Here is a 17312-nt window from a genome sequence, read left to right on the forward strand (position 1 = left end):
TAATGAAAATGATATGTTTCAAATATTTCTATAGACTTGTTTCCCCTCTTCACAACTAGATGCGGCCTCTTACAACAGTGGTAAACCAGCCTGTTCTAGCTACTGCATTTCTGAGGTGCATGGTAGCTTCTTCTCAGGAAACATCCAATGATACAGTACACAGAAAGTTATGCATTTACTGTTCTTAGCAGCACTGGCCAAGCAGCTAAATGGTCAGCATTAGCAGTGGTAGTCACTATGGCAGAACTGAAAGCGAGAGAGAGAGAGCCACCTACTAGACAGATATTAGAAAGTGAGGTTACACTGCAAAGATAGCTCCCACTCATGGGGATTGTTTGTAGTTCACAGAGAAATAAACTAAAGTTATCATATAGTCCAATCAGAATACGTCTCTGTGCAACAAGTGTTCTATGGGAAACGGCTGAGCTTTTATGTGAATTGTCCGTTCCTTGTGCCAGACGCTGTGTCTGCAGAGGCTGGCTGTCTTCTCACAGGTGCTGCAGCGCCGGGCTGGTGGCCTGTGACTAGCTGCTCAACAAGAGCTGCTCACATGAACTGAGTCAGAATATGCGGACAGCTGAGGAATGCCATTGTTTGGCGTGACGGCACCATGTGCTTCGTCTGCCAGCGTCTCCGTCCTGCTGACCACACGGTCTGACAGAGGGCAATAACAAGCCCCTCCCGGCAGCTCGCACCGCAGCAACAAAAGCCGAAGGGACCCTCTCCTGTACCCGCCCTGCAAACATCAACCCTGTGCCAGTGGTTGTGCACACGGCGGATGAATCATACGGAGGCTGTCACGTTGAATGAGTCGTGCTGAATCCAACACAATGCTGTTTGTGGAGATGGCTAGCACGCTGTGTCCTCCTCTCTGAAGCACACGCGGCAGTGTGTGAGGGTTTGTGCAGGGCCTTGGGCAGCACAGTTGTTTGTACAACACCAGGAACAGGACGGCCTTCATCAGGGGAAGAGAACAATCAGTCTTGTAACTCTAGAGCAGAGCAGCAGCGATGCTGTGACATTCGCCTGATTTACCCTGTGCAGAGTCAACATCAGCTCCAACATCATGCTTTTATTTTACAGAATGAGCTTTGGTTTTCAGCGACGTGAGCCAAAATTGGTACAGTTTTTTTGTAGGATTCAGCCAACTTTATATCCAAAATGTAAGGTTGTAGCAGGGTGGTGCACCGCTATTTGTCTGTCAGTTTTGAAACTACCACTGTGGGATGCTAAAGTCAGACTTTAAAAAAGAACTACGTATGCATGGTATTGTTTTTGCAGGTATTTTAAAAGAAAAACTATACAAATGTGCAAAATAACTGATGCATTTTTGTTTAGTTCCTTCTGGTGAAACCAGAAACTTCGGTGTGCTGCCATTACTATAGTGTCAGAGTACAGCTGAGCACATTACACTGAATGCAGAGGTGTTTGGGCTTTTCATGGATATTTTCACCCAGCAGGAAATATTCACTTCCTTAGGATTACAAATCGTCAATCGCTATCATTTCTTGCATTACAATCGTTATAAACGTAATAATGTATTTAAAGAAATCAAACAAATTTCTGTGTTTCAGAAACACAATTCAGTAGAGTACTAAGCTTCAGATGTAGGTTAGGACCGGAAACATTAAGGGGATTAATGTCAAAGTAGAAACTTGTGGCTTTTATTTCGCGTGTTGATGTTTGTAGTTGGAGAGGGTGAACCAGCATAGCTCAGAGGAAATGTGTAGTCCTCCGCTAAGACTGGCCTAAATTGTAAAAACGGAAAAAAAAAAAATCTGATTATAACCATTATTTTTAATGGAGCTTAATGACAATGTTATCAACATTCAAAAGTTTACTCAGGATCTGCCTTTAAGAATTCTTGGCAATAGGGAAACAAAAAAGGAAACCTCGACATACATAACAGTGTAATGCTGGTTTTCAAGTGAGGTGCCGCCTCAGTCTACTTCTGCCTACATTGTTTCCTTTTTGAGACCGTTGGGCAGGAAAAATAATAACTTGCAATAATGCAATATTTGCCACATGCATGCATGTGATGGAGTGATACAAACAGACCTAGCACAAACCCCACTCTCTAACAAGATTATGGTTTACTTGGAATCTTAAAATAAGTTAATTGAAGTCATTTGAAACAGAGCCTAACTAATTGCATTGACGCTCCGTGGATTATATGTAATTAATAAAAAAGCAAGAGTAAGTAAAACTAAGTATTATTAGTAGTGATTTTAATCATCATCACATACACATAATACATTTAGAAAAATCATTTTTGTGTCAATTAATCAATTTGTCTTGCTTGTACTTATAGATATGATAAAAGTGTGTCAGAGGGCATCACAAGAACAAAGGTTGTGTGTTTTAACAATCACTACATAAGAGGAATTGATATCACACCAATCTGGTACACTTTTCTGTGAATTAATATTGAAAAAAAGAATATAAAACATTTTAAAAATAACCCACAAGGATCTGCTTAGTTCATGTGAAAAACATAATTGTGCCGTGCTGTTTCCATTTGTGCTGTGATGCAACACATCCACTGTTATATGCTGGAGAGCACTTATCATGTTGCATTGATTTGCATTAGTGTAGCGCAGAGCGGCACTCTGCAGCAGAATGCAGAGCAGTGGGCTGGTCTGGGATAGCAGAAGGGAATCCTCTGTTTCTAAATTTAGCTCTCATTGGCAAAACCCTGCAGCAGCCATAATCAATGGCCTGTCTACGTCACATCCCAGCTTCCATCCGCCCCTGTCCCTGGTGATGGAGAGACTGCGCTCTCTCTCCCCCGCTCCCCTGTGATTGAACCGTGCCCACTCTCCCTGTGAGGCTCTGCTGGAGAGCTGGAACAAAGTCCACTGCTACCATCCCCATCCCTGGCTTCTAGGCAGGCATCGTGAGCATGTTCCCCTTAGCTGAGGACATCATTATACAGAAGTGGCACTGTGCAGACCTTCCTTTATAACGCTAATGAGATTTAGCTGCAGCTCTCCTCATCCTCTGAGGTTGCGTGAGTGTAGGGATCCTGCATCTGATGACTTGCTTAAACTCCCTGAAGTATCAATTCCCTGGTAATCTATCATGTTTTCATGATCAATTTATAAAACTGATTCCTCATGTAACTATGCAAGACACGAGGTAAAAGCAGCGTCCTACGTCCAGCTAAACACTTTGTGTAGACAAAGAGGAATCAAAACTTTTTGTGTCAAAATTGATTTTTACAAGACCGGTGGTGGAACGGCTAACCTTCAGGCAGGCTGGGCTACAGTCAGTCACAAAAGCTCCCACAGATTATCTTCTATACATCCCCCCGTCATTTTATCCACCATTGTACACCAAAAAAAACATTTTTAAATGAAAGATAAATCTCCATGATAATAGTAAGCATTCTCTACTTGTACTTGTACTCCGGTTGTCTTGTATAGAGGTGGTTAAATGACAGTAAATGGCGCAAACCAACCACACAGCTTTTGTCATTTAAATGTTTGTGTAATGGACATTTAGGATACATAATTAGCTAAATGCAGGCAAATTGATGAATGGATACATTTTACAATCCACCACAGTTGCAGCCTGTGAAAGAACCAACAACAATCTTCTTCCTTCACTTAGTCTTTTTTAACTCACAGATGCTGTTTGTTTTCTGCGCGCTCACGTACAACAGGTGCAAAATATCTTGTGAGCTAGGTGGCTCTTTCCTTAAATGTCCTGTCGGCTCTGAAAATAGCCGAAAGGAACATTAAAGGGGCAGTAAGCGATTTTAGATAAAGCTTATCCCTCTCTTGTGATTTTACTCCACTGGCCAGGCCTTAAACCCGCAGCCTCGGGTGTGTGAGACCGACGCGCTAACCACTCGAGTCGTAGCGATGTTCGCCAGCCTGGCTTAATGTGTCGGGGAGTGATGTTTTCAGACTGCACACACAGTGTAGTAAGGAAAGCTAGCAGACCGTGAGGAAAAATTTCCTGATTTTTACATAAGGTGTATTGCTCTTAAATCGCTTACTAATGTATCTGATGCTAAAATTTACAGATAAATGAAACAGTGTAACAAGGAAAGCTGTTTACAGTAGCTGACTTATGCAACTTTTTTTTTTGCAGTTTTTTCTTTCATTTATACTGTGGTTTCTTTGTGATTCAAATGTGCAGTTATCTGTAGTTTTGAGTAGCAAGAAACCTCTTGGGACATGCTCATTTACTTAGCTATTAGTAATTATGATGACTATTTCCCTGACCGTTTAGGCCTCAGTGAATTGTCCGTATAACTAAACCTCCTGTCAGCACGTCTGTTTGCCAAATAGGGACATGAGTGATGATAAGAGGAAGGAAGACACTCAGCAGTGATGTTATGATGAGGAGCCTATAGTATTTCCCTCAGTCGACTAAACCATGAATGAACCAGTAAATGGTTATATTTGTGTCACCCAGAACCATTTCTGCTGACACCACAACTCGCGGTGGGAAGCAGGAAGGAGCAGCTAACCACAGCTGTCCAGCGCCACTTTAAATAACTCCGTATTGCATCGGCCACAGAGCAACTGACTGCGGGACAGCAATATTTGCATTTACAGAGCCAAAATTGAAGTTGGGCTGATGATTTCATCAACCTAAGAGAAAGGTCTCCTTAGGTGTTGTGAAGGCGTAATCTGTAATCCTCTTTTTTATTCACGTTCCATTGAAAGGGTTATTTCTGTGAACTTTATTCTACACAGTAGCAGTTTCCAGGCAACCAAAGGTGTCAGATGTCTGCTCTTCCTCGTGGAACTCCCGAGAATAGTTTGAGTTTCATAATAGCTTTGACCCAAGAGGAAACATTAATGTATGGTCTGCTTGGGCTTTTTACTCCCTCTTTCTCTACAAAAATGTCTGAGTGCCCAGCTTTTAAAACAGTGAAGAGCAAAGTCGTGGGTGATAAAACAAAGACTTGGCCTGTTTGGGACACGTGTGAATTCATTAAAGAGGATCCACAGTGTAATTGATACAGAAACCAGGCTCAAAAGTTTCAGATGAACAGTCCAAACTGTGCCACATATGGGCAAGACGTACCTCAGCCTCTAAAAGGAAAGTAATAACTGTTGCTGTTTTGACCCTTTCCCCACCTGCAGGCAATGAGTGTTTCTGTTTTTTTCTTTTATATAACTTCTATTAGCATGTTTGTGTGTCTGACATGAATAAGGTAAGTGTTTTATGAACTGGAGAGGAGTAGAGAGAGCATCCTTTGTTCATCTGGTTTTACTGCCATGGAGAGAGAAGTAAGCTGCTACACCTTTTTTGTTTGCTTTGGACAGATGACTGTTGTACCAGATAATTAATCTGTAGGCTCACACATGTTACAGTACATTATTCTAGATAATTTTCCAAATCTTATATTCCAGTTATCAAAAAAATGTATTTGATTATTTAATGGAATTAAAATTTAATTGATTTTGCCCATCTCTTTTTCCCCAAATTTTTTGATTATATAATGTTAGCTTACAGATGGGTTACACACACACACACACACACACACACACACACAAATAACTAACATACTTTTGCCTGAAGTTAGTGCGGGTCTTAAAAATGCTGCAGTCATTTCTTTCTTTGCCTGTAGGTGGCGACATGAATCTGTCTACATCTGCAAGTCTGAATTGCGGCCGCTATTTACCTTTCCTATATGATAGATACCTGATCTATCACCAAACAGCTCCCCTTGTTGAGAATCTGCAGTCTGGTACTTGTGAATTAGTGTTATCCGCTTGTGCAAGCAAGCTAGCATTACAATTTTAACCCATTTGGTTACAGATTTTTTAAGCTAAATGCTCAAGCTGACTACACGTCCGCAGTCAGCTGAGGGTGGAACAATGAAAACAGTGTGTAATGTAGTTTTCGTTATTGTGGTCTCACATGAAGAATATTACTTAAAGGATCTGCCCTCTATTTGTACCTTTATAGAGAGCAGCATCTCAATCCCATTACAGGGCTGGATTTGGCAGACATTCTAAAGCAGTTGGAGAGACGTAAGCAACGGATGTAGCAGCCTGTACATATATGGCACGAAGCGAAATCCTCAAATTGTCACCACTATAGGCCATCGCTGTCCCACATGCAGTAATTAACATTATACAATGGCTTTTTTTAAGCGCTCTAGCTGCACATACCCTCCAATTGAAATGTCAAAAGTCTCAATGCCACTGCACCCGCACATATACTGGTTGTTTTTCCTCTCTTTTCTAACCTCGTGCCAAATAGAGGTTTGATCAAAAGTGATTGGAGGCGTGAACTTCGACATGTCTGGGTATGTCACCCACTGCTCTTCAGCCTATAAATAGACAGATACAGTAGGGTCCCAAATTTCCACATCGTGGGACGAATAAAGGATTGTCTAATGTTATCTTATCTCATGTTTTTTCCATGCCAGTCTGACCATTGTCCATCTCCATCATTGATTCTTGCTTCCCATGTGACTGTAAGAATGTTCATTATGCAAACAGAATCAGACATTGATTTTTAAATAGGTTACTTCTGCTGTGTTGGCTAATGGATGTCCATTGTTTTAGTGAATCAATCTTTCAGGCATTTCAGGACTGCTAGTTGTTTTGTTTTTTTTGAAAGGGTACAACACACAACTCAGACTCTGATTTTAAGCCAGGCTAGTTCCACGGCTCTAAGAAGGCACTGTTAGTCTATTTGTACTGGAGGGATTAATGTGACATTTTGTACAGAAATTCATGGTCCCGCAGAGAATGAAACATGCCAACTTAGGGGATAACCTGAGTTGTCCTTTAGTGCCACCAGAAGGTTTACATTTTGGCATAGGACAAATCCGAATAACATCCCTTAACTCATCCTCTAGCACTACCATGAGGTTGACTTTTGTGTTTTTCATTAAAATGTCTCAAAAGCCAATGGCTGGATTGCCACGACATTTGGACATTCATATTTCCTTAGGATGAATTGTAATAACTGTGGTAACTCTGACTTATCACCAATACCTGCAAATACCTGCAAAACTAATGACATTCCCCAGATGTCAGAGTTTCACTAATTCACAAATGACATTCACCAGTTTTATACTAATTCGCAAATGTCAGCATGCTAAAACTAGAACTACCTTTAGCTTAAGATAGTGAACATGGTTAAGATTATACCTACTAAACGTAAAAGTATTGTGAGCATGTTAGCATGCCGACGTTAGCTTTTACCTGCCTGAATGTAGCCTCTCTTTGCTGCTAGCATGGGTGTAGGCTCTTAGTTCTGTTTGTCGCTGGTAAACTTGAATTCAAAACTCTGCAACTGGAGTTTCTAATGTGTGAAAGTTTACATCCTGTGTACAGTAACCTAGAGTGTTTTCTTCAGTGTGAACGTTCATGGCTGATGTACAGGACTCTACCGCATTCAAAGCAGGACCACGCTATTTGAAGTTGCCTCCTCCACACTGTGCTGCCAGCGAGTTGTTCCAAAAGCGAGACATGAGCCCTTGCTAGATCTGTGGTCCTGTGCTAAAGGGCACAGCTTTGGAGACAAACAATTTGCTAGATATGCAATTGATTTTTTTCATGAATGAGTCCCATTCATGTATCATCAGAAGCTCAGCAAGTCTTTGAACAGTTTAAAAAGGTCGCTGGACGGCTTTTCTTTCAGAAGTTGAAATTTGATAGTTCATAGTGGGTGTAATCGAGTGTTGGGTGATGCCGAAAATATACAGCATATCTAAGCAGCATTAGAATCAAAAGTGACAATCTTTCATATTAATGTGACCCAGTAACTGTTGGAGACATCCAGGTCAAATCTTAAACACAAGCAAGTTACATAAATGCTGAGCTTCTGGCAGATTATGATTAAAGAGGGTTCCTTTAAATTATTCCTGGCAACTAACCCCAACTGCCAGCCTGCCCAAACCCCCCTCATCCCTAAGGCCACCCTGGGCTCACCCAGTTTCTACATCTAACCATGGCACCCCTGTCGCGACTCTGTCCGCGGGCCCTGTCACTAAGGGGAAGTAGCGAGGGATTAGGACACACCTCAGTGAGCCGCTGCCCGGCTCTTGGTGTCTGACTCATCCCATTCTCTTCCTCTTTTCATGGCCTGACATTCCCATCAGCCGCTGCTTTTGCAGGCAGCTCATTGCTTTGACATGCTGGTGAGTTCTCCAACAAGCAAGGAACTTTTACCTCAGACTAAACAGAGTGGGTGAGTGCAAGCGACTGCAGGAGGCTGCGACTAAAGGCCCATTAGGATTGTTTGGTAAAATAAATACCAATTTATGGTATTTGTATTTTGTCTTTTGTCTAAAATCCGCAACACCAAATTTTCCTAGAGTAAAATGCATCTCGTATATCTTTTTCTTGGTTGACAAGTGTGACGGCAGCAGATTTGATTCACTTTGTGAACTGAGGCAAATGCTTTTGACCCATAATGTTTTCTGCTGCAGACCTCACATCCTCCCATATAGCTCTGCTCCATTTAGCACATCGACTCCCCTCAGCTTTTAACATTGCCAGGTCTGTGGTCCTGTTTTGTAAGTCCTTAGCAGTACGAGTCACTGCTGGGGCCATTACTGGGCAGGTATAGGCCTGTGTGATATAACCAAAATCTCATATCCTGATAGAGGTCATTTCATATCCAGATAACAATAGGAGCTCTTCTTGCTGTCGCTGAGCAGTTTGCCATGTGTGCTTGATAGTGTGCATGATGATTGATTGATTTTTTTCAATCCCACTGGAATGAAGTGTGGACAGGGAACCGACGCACAGGCTGGACAAAACACAGCAGAGTACAGTTAAGTAAGGATCACCAAGAAATGTGCAAACAAAGGCATTGAAAGAGAAAACTGCAAACTAACAAACATGGATGTAAACTACAGGATTTAGATTTTTTGGGGGAAAAACATAATGTATTCAGCATGTTTGTTAGACCTCAACAATCCAGTGTGGGTGTTGGTCAGAAACCAAAAATGAACACATTGCAGGTTAGTTAATTTTGGTAGTGGACATAAGACAGAAGACGTCACGGAACATAATCCATGGTTTTGCTAAATTGACCAATATCCACATTCTTGTATGGTGATTGGGTTGAGCTATAGATAAATTTAATACACAGAACATTTTTTTAATTAGTTAAAAGACTTATTCAATTTCAAGCGTATAAAAATCAATCGAAAGTAAAGATGCCTTGATGTCGAAATCAATGTCAAATTCATTCTAACTAAACTTGCGAATAGTAGTTCCAGGGAACAGTAAATACTTTTGACAATTAAAAAGACTGAGACTGCCATGTTTTGAAACCAGACTAAAAAACTCTGTCCACCTCAATAATTCTGGAGGATGGGGGGTTGTCCTGCTTCAAAAAGTCAATGTCATTTTCTGTTTGCTGCGACTGTCGCTGCTACTGGACAGTCAGAGTGTGAATACATTGTGTTTGGTTTGTTCCTGTTCTGGTTGAGTATGAACGTAGATCTTATCATGAACCCTTTTTCGTTTTCCTTAATCTCATATGAGTCATGGCTATTTGTCTTTATTTAACCCGTTTATTTAGGGTGCAGGTTTTCTGAGTACACATATTGTGTTCAGCATCATTTTGCATCACATTATTGCACTTTAATGGGGTTTTACCTTACGGCAAATCTTTTCCGCCCTAAGGGTAACTTGAAAGCATGTCTTCAATTTTTACTCCTTTAAAAGTAAGGACCCATAGTTGAGGAAAAGGATCAGAGTTTTCATGTTGGCTTACAAACTGCGTAAGAGAAATCCTTTTTTTAACTCAGTTTTTAACTTTTAAAGTTAATTAAACCCCTAAAATGGTGATGTAACCTAATAAATAAAGATGCTGCCTTTGGATCATATTCATGGTCTACTTGGCATCAACAAATAAAGTGTGTTCTTTGGTTTTTTTCTTAGAAAATGATTACATTTAGCCTTTGTAGGGCAGACATGTCAAGAGTCTTTCTCAGAAGTTTACAGCCACGTAGCTAACCCGGGGCCGGGATCAGCTACGTCCAAGCTAAGGATCAGGGAAGGGATTTTATAAAATACGTGGAAACTGGTTTTGGAAAAGAAAAAATCTTCAACATTAAACTTATGTTGCCTATGAGGCAGCAATAAAAGTTTTCTCTTTGGTCCTGGCAGCTGTGTAGCAAATGTAGAGGCAGTGAGGGTGTTGGGGGTGGAGGGGAGATGTATCTCGGAAAGTTATGCGAGGAATCCTATAATTCAGGTGAAGTGGAATGCTGAGAACTGACACTGCTAAATCTGGGTTTGCCAAACCACCCTGTCTTGCTAAACACGCATAGTCTGCAATTAGCACGTAAATTCAAATGCTAGTATCAGCAGCAGTGACCCTGCTTGTTTTCATTTCTTCTCCGCCCACACTACTGCACATGGCCGGCAGTGTTTAAAAAATGATATGAACACAGATTGTCTTCATCATGTGATGTCTAACATTGGTCGTTCAATGAGTCCTACGTTGTTTTTGCTTGAGGTTTGGGGTTTTATTTTTTCTCGGAACTCCATATCTTCATGCCATCGCACATACTTCACATACTTCACATACTTCACATACTTCACATACTTCACATACTTCACATACCCCGCGCGTGTTACAAATGTTGATTGGGAATGGAAAATGTCAGTTTAGATGAACACATCCCTGCGATAAACCCGCTGGGCTTTCCCAATAAGCTGTCAAGCAACTCCCGGTGCTTCAGCTGGTGGGTGTGTGTGTGTATGTGTGTGTGTGTGTGTGTGTGTGGGTGTGTGTGTGTGGGTGGGTGTGTGTGTGTGTGGGGGGGGGGTCTCCTCCTCTGACCCCACCCTTTCACATTAGCACTGTGCATGTGTAAAAGGCTGTGCAGGCTGTGCTGTACCAGTCGCCCAGCTCGCAGCTCGCAGCATCCACACTCCACACCGGGACTACAACCAGCGCGCCTGGAGCGTTCCATCCGAGCTTTTATTCTGAAGGGAAACGCTCCACATGTCCCTCGCCAATGTGGCTCTGACGCGCGCCGTCGCACGCACAGCCTGACTTTTCCGTCCCCGATGTGGAGCCTCGATTGTTGTACCACCCAGCGTTGCCGGTGTTCAGGCTCCAGGCGGGACGCGGTGTTTGCGGCGTGGATACGCGCGCGTCGTGGCGCGCTCCTCGTCGGCCCGAGCGTCCCAAGCGCTAGTGCGGCGAAAAGGCTCGAAGACCTGATGCCGGCGGGGCTGGAGGCGGCAGCAGCCCCGGCAGCGAAGGAGTAGAGATGGTCCAGAACGTAATCCTGGTGTTTTTCCGCAGGAGACTGAGCCAGCGGCCGGCGGTGGAGGAGCTGGAGAGCCGCAACATCTTGAAGCGTGAGTAGCTCAGCCGTCGGCAGAGGCTCCTGTCGGTACCTTCAGTCACCGTCTGTGTCTTTGAGCGAAAAGTTTTGCAAGCCATTTTGTATTACATCCAGTCATAGTCTTAATTTATCTGAAAAAGATATTTGGGGGGAAAAAAATTGTCCATCAACTCTGTAGTAATCATACAGCTGTTATTCGACTTTAAAACCATCACCTGCATGAAGTGAATGTTTGAAAATAAGATCATTTTTAAGGTTGTAAAATATGTTTGGTTTGTTTTTAAATACTTAAGTTAGAACATTTAGAGTAGGGGTCGACAGATATGCCTTTTTCCTGATACAGATTATTACTAATCTAAGAGACCCATAACCGATATTTGAAACAGATATTTGTCCGCAGTAAAAAAGTGTCAAATGGCGTCAAAATGTGTAATTTGACACAAACTCTTAACACAAAACTTGGTTGAATTACCTTAAAACATATATTTAATTCACACATCCTTTCACCATGACCATAACAAAAATAGTGCAGGGAGCTTTCAGCCGCATAATTGTGAAGTTTAACAAGCACACTTGGACGGGACATTTACTGCGGCTGCATTAGAGCCAAATTAGCACTTTTTTTTTGTTTCGATTATTTTTGGGCTTTTTCCGCCTTTAATTTGACAGGACAGCTAGGTGAGAAAGGGGGTAAGACATGCAGGACATCGTCACAAGTCGGATAAGAACCCTGGACCTCTGCGTCCAGACATGAACCTAGAAGTAAATGTGTGCCTGCTCTATCCACTGAGCCACCCCGGCCACCAAATTGGCACATTTTAAATTGATTTTATCTTATTGGCAAATTGTCGCCGATAATCGTTCGACCCCTAAGAGTAAGAGTACTTCCATCACCAATTAATTAGGGGATGACAAAACATATTTTAATGATCAAATAATAATTTAACAACCAAGTCACCAGTCAGTTTAATAGTTCATTAATAGTCTTTCAGTCATCAAGTATTTTCTGTGTACAGAAAAAAATTGTACATCTCAAAAATTCTGACACTTTACCAGCTGATTCATTAATTGAAAAAAGATATTGGGCAGATGAATATTCAGTGAAGTCAATCATTAGTTGTAACTCTCACATTTGTTTGCAAAAAATATATATATAAAAATATGAACATCACGGACAAGTCACTTTTGTTGTCCAGAGTAAATGATGGAGCCCTGTTCATCACCCTCCCCCCCACACACACACACACACACACACACACACACACGCACACATATCACAGTAATATCCATCTTACTGTAACCTTCCCCACTGTCCCTGGAAGTGCAGAACAATTATAAAACAGCCATGTGAGGAATAAATTCCCACATTCCCTCCCAGCTGAGATGGGCCACCTGTGGGCTCCGGGCAGCTGTCTGTTTCGTCACTGGCTCCGTCTCCCTCCCTCTCTCTGCACATTAACGTGTTCAAGCCATCACGACACTCACAATAACCACACCACAACAAACGCACTGACAAACTAAAAATTAGTTAAATAATGCAAATGATTGAATCGTCCGTTCCTGTCACAGTGTTTAACCCAAAGAGTGAAATGTGCTGAGGTGGCGACATTTTAAGCTGCCAGTCTTGTTCCAACAGTTCAAATATATTTTGGAATGAAAAGGAGAGGGAGAGAGGGATTAGAAATAAATCAAGTGACATCTAGTGATACTTCTTCTGTTTCTAATAAAGATGAATCCCATTAGTGCTCTGATCGGCCCACGCCTCACTCTCTAACTCACATTGAGTGCTGAAGTCAGTCCATGAGTGCATGAGTCCTGTCCTCAGCACTATTGCATACTGGCTCACATGAAAATATTGATTGTGAGGAGGATTGAGACCTTATCTCTGTTAATCACAGAGGTCATCACCCGTCCAGTCCCATGAAAGAGACAGTGACAATAGTGTATTTACCGAAATGTTTGGTGTCCACCATTGTGGAAATATATAGTCCAGGGTGATTAAATGATTTTGACTTGCTCTTTGTTTCTAACATTTGTCTTCCCTTGTGTCAACAGAGAGAAATGACCAGACCGAGCAGGAGGAGAGGAGGGAAATCAAACAACGGCTGAACAGAAAGGTAAGAGGTCAGAGCGATTTGAACAATCTCCCAAAGTCCCATTGGTTTAATCCCACATTTGGGCCATGCACTCACTCACTCACTCACTCACTCACACACACACACAAACACACACACACACACACACAAACACAGACGAGCCCTTGACTGTCAACCAGTCAAAACAGAACCTCAATACCCAACCTGCTCTTGTTTTTTTGACATCGCCAGTGTCTGTAAATGCTTTGATAAGTTGATGAGAGCTACCAATAACAGATATGTCTATCTTCCAGCTGAACCAGCGACCGACAGTGGACGAGCTGCGGGACAGAAAGATCCTGATTCGTTTCAGTGACTATGTGGAAGTGGCCAAAGCTCAGGACTATGACAGGCGAGCTGACAAGCCCTGGACCAGACTCTCAGCGTCTGACAAGGTAGCTAAAAAAATCATCTCTGGTGATCAGCATAACTGGCCTTTTAAATATTGAGAAAAGTCCTAGATTCAGTGTAAATATTCTGACCTGTGGTTATCTGCGTGTCTTGAAAAGTATTAAATAGGTACTGAATTCAGAAGAGCCCACCCGCCCAATATGAGCCTTTTACAAACTTTACAAAGCTATACTGAATGAACAATTCTTTCATGCTTACAATGTGTGTAAAAATAATTATGTTTGCTTTCTAAATTCAAGTTCTATGTATTTGGTTATTATTTTTATTTATTTAAAGTTATTTATAATGAAGTATTTGGTCAAACTGTAAAACAGCAAGCCTCAATTACATCATACGGGTTTTGATAACGTCATCCTAGGCATCATTGCTAAATTGTTTTATATATAAAACAGCAGATTTATTGATATCAATTTTTACTCTAATAATTAGATCTGCATCGGCCCCCAAAACTCGATATCGGTTGGGCTCCAGAATTCAGTTTCTTTAAAAGAAAAAAAGTCCTTAGTAGGTTTAAAAGACAAAATGTCAAAAGTCTGAAATGTTTTTGTATCTGACTGGGGCCTGTTGGAAGGCGCCTCACATTAAAGTAGGATTGTGCTGCATGAGTTTGCCTTCAGACCTGTCATTGCTGATGCCACAGGAGATTGGTAGCTCGTCACTTCAGTCTTCCTATATCCTTCTATTCACTTTGCTGCTGTAATGTCCAAATTTCCCCATTGTGGGACGAATAATAGCATATCTTATCTTATCTTAATATTTTTATCTATTTTCTTTCTATTTTCATTTGCTTCTCCAGGTCCAGACTGTTTTCATTTGATTAAATGTATCATTAATCTGTATTGAACTGAAACAATTTGATATTATTCTCATGATTATTGGTCATATCATCACTTCTACTTTTCTATCATACTTCAGTCAAGAAATATATACTAAATTTAACATGGTGAATCCTGCTAAAAACCCATTTCTCTTTCCCGGTTAACATTTCTGATACAAAGCTCCCGGTTTAACCCAGTCAAGCTTTCATAATTGTGTGCACCCAAACAACAGAGGTCTCTGCTTTCTTGTAACATCCTTGTTTGAGGTTCAGCACACGATCATCCATGTACGAGGGGCCGCACCTGGGCTCATGTTCCGTGTCGATTTTGTCTCCAGGCAGCGATACGGAAGGAGCTGAACGAGTTCAAAAGTAATGAGATGGAGGTTCACTCTTCGAGCAAGCATCTGACAAGGTAAATGTGAGCCTGCGTTCGCTTCTTTTGTGATCTTTTTCATGATGACATCTAGGTTGGGAGGGGGGGTCTTTGACATTGTACAACCATCTCATATCAATGAGTGCACACCCTGCAGAGTAGAGCTTAAATTTAGCTGCAGCCAGCCCCCTTGAGATGAAAAAGTTGCACCCTTTTGCACCACAATTCCACAATAATGAATGTCTGCACATATTTAGCTTACGTTGGCTTATTTCAAGACTGTGTGTATCTGAAAAAAGCAAAAACCTTAAATAAGGGGGGCTTGTTCTTACGCAAGACCCTGTGTGTTGAGGAGAATCCACTCGCTGCTTTTTTAGAGTTGCAGTCCATGGTGCTAATAATAGGACTCTTGATTGATGACACCCCACTAAGAGAATAATTTAGCCCACATTCTTTCTCGCCGTCCTTGTAGGTTCCACCGGCCTTAGCAAGGTTTCTTCTGTGAAGAGTTGCTGAAACCTGGTTCTGTCAGTGAAGACCTTGCGCGGAGTCTTCCAACGCCCTGGCCCACAGTCAGTGGGTGTCTCATATTGGTGTGTCCAGCCAACCTTGGAGGCTATGTCTCTGGAAAATGGAGCTGCCAGTGGAAGTGGGGACGCACGCAGCGAAGCTCCACTTCCTGCTCAGAAGCAACGTCTCCCTTAACCCTCACTTTCACCTTGTCAGAGGAGTGGGAAGAGCGGAGTTCATGTGTTTGCCATAGACAAGCAGAGACTTTTTTTGTAAACAGTATTTTTTGGAAATTGTCCTTTTTGATGCCACACTGAGGGGGGAACGTGCATGTGACCGAGTCAACCAGTCCCACTCCAGTATCAGTAGTCACATCCCCGAGTGTGTCGGAGTCTAAGTGATTCAGTTGGTGATTGAGTTTCATATCAACAGTGTAAATGTTCTTAAACAGAATCCTTGTCTGTGTACAAGACTGAAATCCCTTTGTAAGCACTATTTATTGTCTGCACAATACAGGTTTTTGAATTTGTAACAAACTCTGTTTTGTCCTGTGTGTAGTGCGATTTTTTGGTGTGTTTATAAATGTAGAACAAGGGTGATAATTACTGACTCAGCATCATAAATATTTTATAATCCCATCCGATTTATCTCAAAATAAGCTAATTATTTTTGTGCATTGGTTTGCAGATAATGAAACTGTAGTAACATTCACCTTGTTGCATCAGATCAAGCAGCAATTAGTTAACAAAGTGCAGACAGAGACCTGGCGTTCTCTTCTGACAAATGGGGACAGGCATCATTCGTTGGGCTTAAAGCAGGTTATTTAGGTTAAACACCCTGATGAAAACACGCTCACCTGACTGCGTTTGAGCTGCTGATCGAATAACCAGTTGTGCTGCTGTCGCCTCACACTGGCAGAGGAACAACAAGCCATTGTTCCCGAGACGTGGCCTCACACTTCTCCTTGAGCGGGTTATTCCCACACAAAGATATTAGAATGATGTATGTGCACATGAGGTCATAGTAAAGCCTCTTTCAGAAGGTGGAAGCCTCTTACCTGGTATTAGATCAAAATAAATGAATAAATAAAACCAACAAACCCTGGTATAGCAACATCTCTGTCAGGCACGTTCAGACTGGCAGTGAGCAGATTTTAGGGTTCTCTCTGACATCAGCACACATGGTACAGTATGTGAGTCCTGGCCCCAGTGCAGGAGCAGATGGTAGCTCCAGTTTAAACCGTACTCTACTCCGGGACCGCTCGCTGTCTGGAGTAATGAAACAAGCCGCTACTGGTCGAGAGCTGTGGAGGCTGATTGTGGTCAGTCTGCTCCACTGCAGCCTCAGCAACCTGTGTGTGTGTGTGTCGGGGGGGCGGGGGGTATCCTGACTTCCGGGAGTCCCTCAGATGGGTGAAGGCCAAGGATGAACACTCGTGCTCAACATATGTTCTGCAGTTTTTTGCCAAGTGTAACCGTGATGATTTTCTGGTGCAAAAATAGGCTTTTGCATTATAAATCACGTCACATTTTGGACCATTTCGTGTATATTCTCGAAAAACACTTGGGCCAGTAATTTAGCTGCAATGAATAAGAATTGTGCACAACGTCATGGTTACTTAACAACACTCAGAAGCTGATCTTTGAAACCACACACATTTTGCTTCTACAAATACATATTCAAATAAGGAAATCAGTCATATGCTTGAGACTAACAATTAGCAAGTATGAGTGACAGTTATTTTTATCCAAAGCACACACACACACA

General features: G+C 42.0%; 1 protein-coding gene across 2 annotated transcripts in view; it reads left to right on the forward strand.

The window, feature by feature from the left end:
* phactr3b (phosphatase and actin regulator 3b) overlaps window positions 1-16081 on the forward strand; it is a 49808-nt gene extending 33727 nt beyond the window's left edge. For both annotated transcript variants that reach the window (XM_035632378.2, XM_035632379.2), the window contains exons 9-13: window positions 11254-11309; window positions 13352-13413; window positions 13686-13826; window positions 14998-15074; window positions 15508-16081. In XM_035632378.2, coding sequence (XP_035488271.1) covers window positions 11254-11309; window positions 13352-13413; window positions 13686-13826; window positions 14998-15074; window positions 15508-15523 — 352 coding nt within the window. In that variant the 3' untranslated portion in view covers window positions 15524-16081. The remainder of the gene's footprint in view (window positions 1-11253; window positions 11310-13351; window positions 13414-13685; window positions 13827-14997; window positions 15075-15507) is intronic.
* The last annotated feature ends 1231 nt before the right edge of the window (window positions 16082-17312 follow it).

The sequence above is a fragment of the Scophthalmus maximus genome, chromosome 6, assembly GCF_022379125.1.
Source record: "Scophthalmus maximus strain ysfricsl-2021 chromosome 6, ASM2237912v1, whole genome shotgun sequence".
Classification (NCBI taxonomy): Eukaryota; Metazoa; Chordata; class Actinopteri; order Pleuronectiformes; family Scophthalmidae; genus Scophthalmus; species Scophthalmus maximus.